A 13,170-nucleotide genomic window follows, 5' to 3' on the forward strand; every position below is an offset into this window, starting at 1 on the left:
AGTTCAATAGTAATGAGTGTTGGACAAAAATGCTGGTATTGCCAGCAATATCCACATCCTATAAGCAAAACCATCACTCCTTGCTTACCAATCTGCTTCAACTTCCAGTTCAGCAATGGATCAGTTGTAGGATCCTTATGCATTTTCTCCTGTTCCTTCATGGTAATGTTCTCTCTAACTCTTGGAACCTCGATATTCATAAACACCACTCCCCAAAATCTCAAACCTCTCCACATTTCCTTCGGTAAGCCACTCCTTCACACCTGCCTCTTTGGTCAAGGTTCTGGTCACCTGCTTAACGTATCCTTATGTGTCAAATTTTCTTTGGTAATTTTTTTCTATGATGTGCCTTTAACATTTTTCTATATTAAAGGCACGGTGTTTAAGGATGGGCTTTGCTTGCAACATCCACTTCTTGTGCTTCCACATACATTCAAACATCACACAGGGAGATATTGGTAAAATAGATGAGCTTCCATGGGCTCAATTGCACCTCATGTGTTTGAGTTTACACAAGTCTCTGAATTTCATTGAGACAATATCAGAGCCTCTGCAAATGAGTGATTGCACTGACAAGATTGTAATATGATTCCACCACTGAGTCTCTGACATATTACTGTGGGAAACTACTTGGATCGTATAGCATATCCAGTCACATGGTGTGAAGAATGTTTTGATAATATTGATGCTTAATGGAGATCTTAATCAGCCATGGCCGCAAAGGTGGAAAGTGAGAAAGGAACATAAGGGAGTTAGCATAACATAAAAAAGAAAGGTATGTGTAAATGCAGTAAACTGGATCATTAAGGAAGATCCTTGGCCCTACTGTAGAGTAATTTTCGAATGTTGGCTATCCTCCATGTACTATAAAGTAGCAGCTCTGTGACTGGAATGTTACAGATGCCTGCCCCAAACATGTCCCACAAAGTATGATAATATATTTGATAATTTGTCTCAGGACCTGTTTCTAAACCACTCTCCCCTTACCCTTTTGTTCTATCTGTCAGCCAATGCTCTATTTTCTCTGATTTGTTCCCCTCTGTGTCTTTCCTTTGTCGCAGACCGATTTCTATCAGTAGCTGTACCAATGTTTAAAACACTTGTTTCGATTCATGTTCACTTCTTGATTTTTTGACAGATTAATCTGTAGGAAATTGGAACCTGCCCACACTCTTAAAGTGCAACCTTATTATATTTCAAATGAGCACACAGCAATGTTATCAGAAAAATGTTAAAAATCTCACAGCATTAGGTTATAGTTCAACAAATTTATTTGGGAATGCTGCTCTTTCATCAGACAGTTACCTGATGAAGGAGAAGCTCTCCGAAAGCTAGTGCTTCCAAATAAACCTGTTAGACTATAATCTGATGTTGTGATTTTAACTTTGTCTACCCCAGTCTAACATCTGCTCCTCCACATCAGAAAAATGAATACAATTCAAGTTGGCTCCACTGCTATACTATACTGTTTGGTTTAGCAGCATTATAATTCATTGTCTCTTCTGGAAACTTCTATTTTAAAAAAAAGATTTTATTTCCTGTGTCTGAATCAAAGTACAGAATGTGAGTATATTGCTCTTTCCTGCAATGCCACAGTAGGGATGGATAGGGCAATGCATTTGCATCCCAGTTTGTGTCACTGTTTCAGGACAAGAGGAAGAGAAATTACCATTCTGTCTGTTGGTACAATCTCACTTTTTTAAAAATTTCTCTGGACAGAAATTTAAAAATTGGCTATTTCAGTCAGCACCATGTGGACCAGTTGGAAATGAATGTCAGCTCAGTCGAACTCTTGGCATCAAAGTTTCCAGGTAAGGAGGACTGAGCATCTATGGTAAAAGTAGTGCTCATAAGAGAGAAAATATTCATTGTTGCAAAGCTTTAAGTTTAACTTTAAAATCTCTAAGGACTCTTGCACAAAGTCAGAACTCCCTCATAGGCAACTCTGCCAATAGTTCACTCTTCATTCCATTTTGGCTTCCAGAAATCCCAAGATGAAATACCTGAAGTAACAGGGGGGAAAAAGGCACAGAAATAAACCACTCATCACAACAAGTTTGTACAAGCATTTAAGCTCCACTGACCCATCTTCATTTTACCTTATCGTCGTAGCCTTTTATTCCTTTTTCTCACTTCATCTTATATGAATCAGTGCTGTTCACTTCCACTACCTGTGGTACCAAATTCCAAACACTCATCCCACCCTGAATAACAAAGTGGGTTTTTTTTACGTTTCCTCGTGGAATCCTTGGGACACTTTGTTTTTGGCCCTTAGATTTTCTCTTTTCCACAAACACAGTAGGGTTTACCTAACAATTGAAACCTTGTGTAATTTTAAAGACTGCTTTACACCCTCTACATTCTGTTTTCAAGAATAAAGAGACTGCAATTCAACTTTTGACAGTTAGTAACCTTATATTTCTGCTACCATCCTTACAAATCTGCTTTTAACTATGTTATATATCTGGATCGTAGATATATACAAAAGGTATTTGGGAAATTTGCATGAAAGGATCTTAGTACTGATAATTAGAACTTCTTTCAGTTGAGTTTAGTACATAGCTTTGGGAATATTGTCATCACCAACTGCTTCCCCTCTCTGGTCCTGCCATTCCTATAGTTTGTGAACAACCCCAGCTCCACTCCAACCCACACCTTGCCATTCATTTAATCTCGAAGCCAAGGAGTAATGCTACACAGTGAAGAGAGTGCATGCAGTGACAGAGTTTGATGCTGATTTCGCTCTGTGGCGTCACCATATCATGAACACCAGACTGTCCTTGAGTCATTTGCTACTTCTGACAGGTTTTTGTTGTTTCTGTGATTGCAGGGAGGCCAGAGGAGGAATACCGGCATCAGCTTGGTGGGTATGGGATATCGGGGGATCTGGCTGTCCGGCCAGTTGCCAGTTTGTCTGGAGGACAGAAGAGTAGAGTGGCATTTGCACAGATGACAATGGCCCAGTGAGCAACATGTCTTTCCTGGTCAATGTTTTTTTTTTGTTCCGGTATTTCACTTGGTTTCTTGCTGCAGAGTAAAAACCAAATCCCTTGTTTTCTGTCTGGAAAGTCAGCCATTCCTCTCCCATTCTCCCTCCTCGAGATACTAATTTTTTGTTTTTTTCCATTCTACCAGCTGCTTTCTGTTGCAGAACTGATATTTACATAAATTCACAAGAGCATGGACAGTGTGACCATCATCTCTCCCATTTCTCCCACAATTGCTTGTATTGTCATATCTCCTTCCCCACTTTGTTCTTGCTGCTCCAATTTTCTTCTCCCCCCTCCACCCACATCCTGATCTCACCTGCCCCACTCCCGCTTGTGGGGAATTGCTTTTCTCCAGTCTATATCCAAGGAATTCATGCAACTTTTGGTAATCTCTTGTTTTTATTCCCCCCCAGTAATCTCTTTGGGGGGAAAAAAATATTTTTAACTGTGGTTAGCTCATTCTCTGGTATTGTTTCCCCTTGAATATTATTCACTCTGAGCATCAGTGAGTTATTTCTTAGCCAAGTTGGTTGTCCTCCATGCTGGTGCCACTTGCAAATGCTTACTAGATAATGTGGTTGAACATGCTTGCCCTCACGCTCGCTGTTGCTCACACTGTTTATCTCTCTTGCTCAAACACATTGTCTGTTGTAATTTCTATCTTGCAGTCTGCTAAAATCAGCTTTTGAACCTACACTGCAGTCTTGCTAATCAGAATGGTATTGTGGAGGAGATGGCAGCATGGCCCATCACAGCTACACTGGCTCTTGTGGATTTCTTCACTTTGCACCAAGTCCCTGCTTTTTTCCTATATCTTCTTTATGTCCTTGTGTTTTTCAGCTGCATTGATATGAGCTAGATCTAAACTTTTTATGGTATCCATCTGCAGGGTTTACGCTAAGTATGTTGTCGAGCTCGTTATTTCATTCACTTACTGTGAATAATGTAACGTTTGTTTTTTTAATTCCAGACCCAACTTTTATATCCTGGATGAACCTACAAACCATCTAGACATGGAGACCATTGAGGCATTGGGAAACGCACTACAGAAATTTAAGGTAAAAATATTTGCAAGGCTACTTCCAAAAGCAAAATCAGGACTTCAGCTAAATAACATATTAAGTAAGTGCTAGCACTCAAACTTAAATAATTTAAAATAAGAAAGACTTGCATTTCTGTAGAGCCTTTCACAACTGCCAGACATCCCAAACCCATTTTTCTCAATGTAAGTTTGCTCACTGAATGGAAGGTTTGTTTTCAGATGTTTCGTTACCATACTAGGTAACATCAGTGAGCCTCAGAAGCACTTTCTATTTATGTGTTTAAGTGTCCTTGAATTGGTGATGTCATTTCCTGTGGTGATGTCATTTCCTGTTCTTTTTCTCAGTGTGTTAAATAGGGTCTAAGCTGATGTGTTTGTTAAGAGTTCCGGTTGGAACGCCATGCTTCTAGGAAATCAAAAATCCAGTGAATCCAGAAAAGATGTGACCCACTATCACTAGTATCCTTACATATAGATGAGCACTTCGACTGGGACAACACCATCCATCCCAAGACAAGCCAAACACAGACATGCACGAGGATTCCTAGAAGCATGGCATTCCAGCTGGAACTCCAACAAACCTATCGACTTGGACCCATTTACCACCCTCTGAGAAAAAGAACAGGAAATAACATCCCCACAGCAAATGACATCACCAACCCAAGGAAACCTAAATACATAAAAAGAAAGTGGGTCATACCACCAGTGCATCACCGGAGGCTCAGAGAGAGATACCTAGTACGGTGACAAAATGTCTAAAAACGAACCTTGAAGCTCAGCGAGCAAACTTAGATCCAGAACCTCAACCTGAGCTACAAATCTTCTCAAAACTCACCTAATTTTTCTCCTTAATTCTTACTCTTCTTTATAAATGTGGATGTCACTTCAGGATCAGCGTTTGTTGTCCATTCCTAAATACCCTTGAATGGTTTACTAAGCTTTTTCAGCAAGAGTAAGCCATGTTGGTGTGTGTTTGGAGTTGCACATAGAGCAGATAAGACAGAAAAGGAAAATTGTTTCTTCTAAGGGTCCTGAGGTTTTGGAACTCTCTTCATTAAAAGGCAGTGGAAACAGAGTCCGCAAATACTTTCCAGGCAGAGATCTTTGATCGGTAAAGGTGTGAAAGGTTTCTGGAGAAATATGGAGTAATCAAATCAGCTATGTTCTTACTGAATGGAACAGGCTCAAGGGACTGAATGCCTTGCTCATCCTAGTTCATGTATTTGTAAGTCAGGTGGCACATTGCCATTCCTCAAGGACATGCAACCCAAATGGTTTTTAGAACAATCACTGATGGTTATCATAGTCACCAATATTCTTTTTATTTATTCAACTAGATCATCCTTCTCCCACTAAAAGTCCTGTCGGTCAACCTATTTCCAATATCTGGAAATTAGATTTGGGCTAAGTGATATGATTTGTGCCATATCAGTGCCAAGCAAAGACCATCTGCAACAAGAAAGAAAATCTAACCATCTCCTCTTGATATTCAATAACCTTGCCATTGCTGAAACCCCATTATCAACATCCTGGGAGGAACCATTCTCCAGAAACTGAACTGGACCAGCCATGTAAATACTGTGGCTTCAAGAGCAAGTCAGAGACTAGGAATTCTGCAGCAAATAAACTTATCTCTTGAATTCCCTAAACCTATCGAACATCTCCAAGACCACTGCAAGTCAGGAGAGTGGTGGAATCATTTCAACTTGTCTGGATGGGGACAGCTTTTAACAACACTCAAGATGCACTACATCAGTCTGCTAAGGCTCCTTTGATGTCACCTTCCAAACTTAGAACCTTTTCAGAAGGACAAGAGCAGTAAATGCAAAAGAATACCACTCCCTACAAGTTCCCCTCCAAGCCACTCACAGTCCTGACTAGGAAATATTTCACCATTCCTTTAGTGCCACAGGGTCACACTTCTTAACAACACTAGGTATACTTACACCTTCAGGACTGCAGCAGTTCAAGATGGTGACTTACCACAAATTTCTCCAGGGCGTTTAGAGATGGATGTTAATTGCCAGCAACACGAACATCCTATGCACAGCTAATATTAAAAAAACTCTGGAGCTGATTTTCTGAAACCTGGCACTGGCAGATAACACAGCCTGCTGGACCCTTGCTGTCAGCTGATGATGGTGACTAGTACTGTCACTACACTTTTCTCTTACCTGCCTTTTTTTTTTAAATCAAATTTTCTATTACTACTTGAATGGCTTCATGCATCACAGTGAACAAATAGGTCATGGCATCCACCCTTCAATGTCTGCTTTCCTCCTTTTGAGGCTACATAACACTGTTACCAACTGGTATTTTAGATATTGCCCTTCCACCTTGGGGTCTGATTTCACATGTAGCTGCAACCTGGAGATGTTGCTTGTTCATCTGTTAAACAATTGCTTATCATTTAGAGTCACTGGCAAGCCATTTCAGCCGAAGGCATGTATTTTTGCAAGTAACATCTTTCACACAATCCAAGTCCAGTACTTCAGACATTCAACACCAATGTTATCCACCTTTCAGTCATTAAGGAAGTAAGACAAAACTCTCTGCTCTTCCTCTTTGCATTTTGTTAGCGTACAAGGCAAGGTTAAAGTTCCCCTGATTGCATTATATGAATGAGCTGACAATGTAAATAATAATGGGCCAGATGGAGAAAGGAATTTGGCAGATTTTGACGTTTTGTTTTATTGTTTCTTTTTATCCAAAAAAATTAAAATAAAATCTCGGTAGCAGTACAGTTGGTATAATTGCTCAGAGGTTGGAGTGAAGTTACGGGGTGGAACACCTGCAGTTTCCATTCTTGATTGCTATGTGACTCCCACCTCCTGGACATTTTGCAGCTGGATATTGATCAATACTTGATTTGCAAGAACCATCAGAATTTCATAGGCATGCTAGAAAAGCTTTTCATGTACTGTCGAACCAGATTAAGACACCAGTACCTGAAACGAGATGACTGCCTTGGTCGGTTAATACTGACCTTTGGGAAGAAAGGTCGTGCCATCTCCTCCTGTCAGTTCTATAGTGCTTTTCACCATGGTTATCCCATAGTCTTTTCCAGTCAATTAATTACTTTTAAATTGTAATTTTTGTTCAAATTAGGAAACTCGGAAGTAAATCTAACCACAGTAAGGTCCATTAACAGAGATAATATCAAGATAATCTGTTTTAATTATCTTCATCACCTACGATCATTTGATGATTCAATCATAACCATAGAAGTGAGAAGGAAATTTGCCCCATTCAGCCTGGGGTGCCATTTTGTAAGATGATCCCTGGCCTATTTGTGGCCAATACTATGCTTTCCTGTCTGTTCCAGAACCCTGAATCCCATGTCAGTATATGATCTGCCTAATCCAGCCTTGGATATACTCAATGAACCAGTACTCGCTGTTCTCTGCAAAATAGAATTCCAAAGACTAGCAACTATGAGAAAAGACATTTCTCTTCAATTGCATCTTAAATAGAAGAATGAAACTGTGTCCCTTAGTCCTACTAGAAAGGATAGCATCCTCTCAAAATCTACTCTGTTAAACCCTCTCAGAGCATTACATGTGTCATTAAGATCATCACTCGTTTTTCTGAACTCCAGTGGGCATAAGTCTGACCTGCACCATCTTTCATCATAAATCAGCCATTTTATTCCAGGAATCATTCCAGCGAACTTTATTTGATTGCTCAAATTCCTTGAGGACGTAAAGACACGGGATACACTAAGGAGAGCCTGTTGATGTGACAGGGTAGAAGGCTCATGAATAATATAAGAGCCCGTGATGTTAGTGGCACAGTACTGGCATGGATAGAGGATTGTCTGACTGGCTGAAGGCAGAGCATGGGGATAAAGGAATCTTTTTCAGGATGGCAGCTGGTGACTAGTGGAATTATGCAGGGGTCTGTGTTGAGACCACAACTATTCACATTATACATCAACGATCTGGATGAAGGAACTGTGGGGATTTTTGCTAAGTTTTCAGGTGACACAAAGATAGGTCGAGGGACAGATAGTGTTGAGAAACAGGGAGACTGCAGAGGGACTTGGGCAGCCTTGGAGAGTGGAAAAGATGTGGCAGAAGGAATACAATGTACGAAAGTGAGAAGTTATGGACTTTGTTAGGAAGAAAAGAGGCATAGGCTATTTTCTAAACTGGGAAAGGCTTTGGAAATCTAAAACACAAAGGGAGTTCTAGGTCAGGATCTTTTTAAGGTTAACATGCAGGCTCATTTGGCAGTTAAGTTGACAAATGCAGTGTTAACATTAATTTCAAGAAGAGTAGAATATAAGAGGAGAAATATACTACTGAGGCTGTATAAGGCTCTGGTCAGACTGCATTTGGAATATTGTGAGCAGTTTTGGTCACAATAGGAAAGAAACGCTGGCTTTGGAGGGGGCACAGAGGCGTTTACAAAAACAATTCCAAGAATTAAGGACTTGTTGTATGTGGAGCAGCTGAGGGGTCCAGGTCTGTACTTTGTGGAGTTAGGAAGGATGAGGGGGAGTCAAATTGAAACTTTGAGAATACAGAGAGGCCTGGATAGAGTGGATGTGGAAAAGATGTATCGATTAGAAGGGGAGACTCAGACACCAAGGCACAGCCTCCGAGTGAAGGGCCAACCCTCTAGAACTGAGATGAGGAATTTCTTCAGCCAGAGAGTGGTGACTCTGTAAAACTCATTGCTGCTTAAGGCTGAGGAGGCTATGACATTGAGTCCATTTAAAACCAAGACAGGCTCTTTATTGATAAAGGGATCGAGGATGTGCCAGGAGAATGGAGTTGAAAAACATATCAACCATGATTGGGTGGCGGAGCAGACTCAGTTGGTCAAATGGCTTAATTCTGCTCCTATATTTTATGGTCTTTAGGCTCCCAGTGCAAAAATGTACCACCTTATTGAGATGGCTTATATTTTTAAGTTTAATCAAGAGACATATAAGTATTAAGTTAGCCTGGAGCAGTGTTTTGTAGAGGAATAAGACAGTAGACAGTATTTCTTGGGTCTGTTGATTGAAAGAAGCAAAAATAGCCTTTAGTAGAGTGATATGTTGTTCTTGTCGGGTGTGGGAGTTTAGGGACAGTGTACGTGTTGCTGAGGATTATATCTGCAAGAAATGCCGTTGATTGCAAATCCGATCAGATTGAATAGATCAGTTGGAGAAGAGCAAGGAGATGTAATGGATGGCAGTTATAGGATAGGAGAAAAGTTGCAGATACAGTCACATAGGTGGGTTAACTCCAGGAAAGGTAAGAGAGATGGGCAGGTAGTGCAGTAATATTGACTGTCCCCGTTTCAAACAGGTATGCTGTTTTGGAAAGTATAGAGGGTGATGGATTCTCAGGGGAATGTAGCACAAACAGCCAAGTTTCTGGTATTAATACAGACTCTAGTGCAATGAGGATTACGTTGGGCTCCAAGAGATCCATTGTGTTCAGGAACTCTCCAGTCCAAAGCACAGACAGACGTTTCTGTGGCCAGCAGCGAAAAATCAGCGAATGGTGTGTCACTCCCTGGTGCAAGGATCAAGGATGTCTCAGATGGTGCAGGATGTTTTCAAGGGAAAGAAGGACCAGCAGGAGATCATTGTACACATTGGAACCAATGACATAGGAAAAGAAAAGGATGAGATTCTGAAGGGAGAATATAGAGAGTTAGGCAGGAATTTATAAAGGAGATCCTTGAGAATAGTAATATCTGGATTACTCCCAGTGCTCCGAGCTAGTGAGTGTAGGAATAGGAGAATAGGGCAGATGCATGCATGGCTGAGAAAGCTGGTGTATGGGAGAAGGATTCACATTTTTGGATCATTGGAATGTCTTCTGGGGTAGAAGTGACCTGTAAAAGAAGGATGGATTGCATCTGAATTGGAAGGGGACTAATATAGTGGCAGGGAGATTTGCTGGAGCTGCTGAGGATTTAAACTATTAAGGGGAGATGGTGAGGAAAGAGATCAATCTGAGACTGGTACAGTTGATAAAAGAAGCCAGTCAACCAGTCAAGGCAGGCAGGGACAAAGCAGAGAACAAGGTAGGACTAATAAATTAAACTGCATTTATTTCAATGTAACAGGCCTAACAGGGAAGGCAGATGAACTCCAGGCATGGTTAGGAACATGGGACTGGGATATGAAGCAGTTACAGAAACATGACTCATGGATGGACATGACTGGCAGCTTCATGTACCAGCATACAAATGCTCAAAACGAAGGGAGGTAAGAGGGGGAGCAGTGTTTTTAAGGGATAGCATTACAGCTGCATTGAGGGAGGATATTCCTGGAAAAACATTACCGCAAAGTTATTTGGGTTGAACTGAAAAATAAGAAAAGGATGATCATATTGGAATTGTATTATAGATCCCAAATAGTCAGAGGGAAATTTGAGAATCAAATTTGTCAGGACATCTCCGTTATCTGTAAGAATAATTGGGTGGTTATGGTAGGGAATTTTAACTTTCCAAACATGGACTGGGACTGCCATTGTGTTCAGGGTTTAGATGGAGAGGAATTTAAGTGTGTACAGGAAAATTTTCTGATTCAATATGTGGATGTACCTACTAGAGAAGGTGCAAAACTTGACCAACTCATAGTCATAGAAATGTACAGCATGGAAACAGACCCTTCAGTCCAACTCGTCCTAGCCGACCAGATATCCCAACCCAATCTAGTCCCACCTGCCAGCACCCGGCCCATATCCCTCAAACCCTTCCTATTCATATACCCATCCAAATGCCTTTTAAATGTTGCAATTGTACCAGCCTCCACCACTTCTGGCAGCTCATTCCATACCCATACCACCCTCTGCGTGAAAAGGTTGCCCCGTAAGTCTCTTTTATATCCTCCACCCCCACCCTAAACCTATGCCCTCTAGTTCTGGACTTCCCGACCCTAGGGAAAAGACTTTGCCTATTTACCCAATCCATGCCCCCTTCATAATTTTGTAAACCTCTACAAGGTCACCTCTCCACCTCCGACACTCCAGGGAAAACAGCCCCAGCCTGTTCGGCCTCTCCCTATCGCTCAAATTCTCCAACCCTGGCAACATCCTTGTAAATCTTTTCGGAACCTTTCCAAGTTTCACAACATCTTTCCGATAGGAAGGAGACCAGAATTGCACGCAATATTCCAACAGTGGCCTAACCAATGTCTTGTACAGCCACAACATGACCTCCCAACACCTGTACTCAATACTCTGTCCAATAAAGGAAAGCATACCAAATGCCTTCTTCACTATCCTATCTACCTGCGACTCCACTTTCAAGGAGCTATGAAGCTGCAGTCCAAGGTCTCTTTGTTCAGCAATACTCCTTCGGACCTTACCATTAAGTCCTGCTAAGATTTGCTTTCCCAAAATGCAGCACCTCAAATTTATCTGAATTAAACTCCATCTGCCACTTCTCAGCCCATTGGCCCATCTGGTCAAGGTTCTATTGTAATCTGAGTTTAACCCTCTTTGCTATCCACTATAGCTCCAATTTTGGTGTCATCTGCAAACTTACTAACTGTACCTCTTATGGTCGTATCCAAGTCATTTATGTAAGTGACAAAAAGTAGAGGACCCAGCACCGATCCTTGTGGCACTCCACTGGTCATAGGCCTCCAGTCTGAAAAATAACCTTCCACCACCACCCTCTGTCTTCTACCTTTGAGCCAGTCCTGTATCCAAGTGACTAGTTCTCCCTGTATTCCATGAGATCTAACCTAGCTAATCAGTCTCCCATGGGGAACCTTGTCGAACGCCTTACTGAAGTCCATATAGATCACATCTACCGCTCTGCCCTCTTTGTTACTTCTTCAAAAAACTCAATCAAATTTGTGAGACATGATTTCCCACACACAAAGCCATGTTGACTATCCCTAATCTTCTCGAGAAATGAGGCAGGTCAGGTGACTGGAGGTGTCAGTGGGGGAGCACTTTGGGACCAGCATCCATAATTCTATTAGTTTTAAAGTAGGGATAGAAAAGGATAGACCAGATCTAAAAGTTGAAGTTCTAAATTGGAGGAAGACTAATTTTGACTGTATTAGGCAAGAACTTTCAAAAGCTGATTGGGGGAAGATGTTCACAGGTAAAGGGGACAGCTGGAAAATGGGAAGCTTTCAGAAATGAGATGAGAGTCCAGAGGCAGAATGTTCCTATTAGAATGAAAAGAAAGAGGGGTAGGAGTAGAAAATACTGGATGACTAAAGAAATTGAGGTTTGGTTAAGAAAAAGAAGGAAGCATATGTCAGGTGCAGACAGGATAGATAGAGGGAATCCTTAGAGTATAAAGGCTGTAGGAGTATACTTAAGAGGGAAATCAGAAGGGCAAAAAGGGGAAAATGAGATAGCTTTGACAAATAGAGTTAAGGAGAATCCAAAGGGTTTTTACAAATACATTAAGGACAAAAGGGTAACTAGGGAGAGAATAGGGCCCCTCAAACATCAGCAAAGCGGCCTTTGTGTGGAGCCGTAGGAGATGGGGGAGATATTAAACAAATATTTTGTATCAGTGCTTACAGTGGAAAAGGACATGGAAGATATTGAATGTGGGAGAAAATCGATGGTAACATCTTGAAAATCTCCATGTTATAGAGGAGGAAATGCTGGATGTCTTCAAATACAAAAAAGTGAATAAATCTCCAGAACCAGATCAGGTGTACCCTCGAACTCTGGGAAGCTAGGGAAATGATTGCAGTGCCCCTTGCTGAGATATTTGTATCATCGATAGTCACAGTTGAGGTGCCAAAAGACTGGAGGTTGGCTAACGTGGTGCCACTGTTTAAGAAGGGTGGTAAGTACAAGCCAGGGAATTATAGACCAGTGATCTCTGATCGTGTTTTCTGGGTCCTTAAGGGGGAGGGGGAGCAGCCCAAAGTCGTGGTCCACATTGGCACCAATGACATAGGTAGGAGGAGCGCTGAGGATGTTAGGCAGGCTTTCAGGGAGCTAGGTTGGAAGCTCAAAGTTAGAACGAACAGAGTTGTTGTCTCTGGTTTGTTACCCGTGCCACGTGATAGAGAACAGTTAAATGCGTGGCTACAGGGATGGTGCAGGAGGGAGGGATTCCGGTATTTGGATAACTGGGGTTCCTTCTGGGGAAGGTGGGACCTCTATAAACAGGATGGTCTACACCTGAACCTAAGGGGCACCAGTATCCTTG

The 13,170-nt window shown here is 41.5% G+C and overlaps 1 protein-coding gene across 2 annotated transcripts in view; it reads left to right on the forward strand.

The window, feature by feature from the left end:
* Positions 1–13,170, forward strand: part of abcf3 (ATP-binding cassette, sub-family F (GCN20), member 3) — a 102,566-nt gene that overhangs the window by 83,242 nt on the left and 6,154 nt on the right. For both annotated transcript variants that reach the window (XM_043702561.1, XM_043702562.1), the window contains 3 exons: positions 1,720–1,811; positions 2,831–2,963; positions 3,961–4,048. In XM_043702561.1, coding sequence (XP_043558496.1) covers positions 1,720–1,811; positions 2,831–2,963; positions 3,961–4,048 — 313 coding nt within the window. The remainder of the gene's footprint in view (positions 1–1,719; positions 1,812–2,830; positions 2,964–3,960; positions 4,049–13,170) is intronic.

Source organism: Chiloscyllium plagiosum, chromosome 13 (genome assembly GCF_004010195.1).
Source record: "Chiloscyllium plagiosum isolate BGI_BamShark_2017 chromosome 13, ASM401019v2, whole genome shotgun sequence".
In the NCBI taxonomy this organism is placed as follows: domain Eukaryota; kingdom Metazoa; phylum Chordata; class Chondrichthyes; order Orectolobiformes; family Hemiscylliidae; genus Chiloscyllium; species Chiloscyllium plagiosum.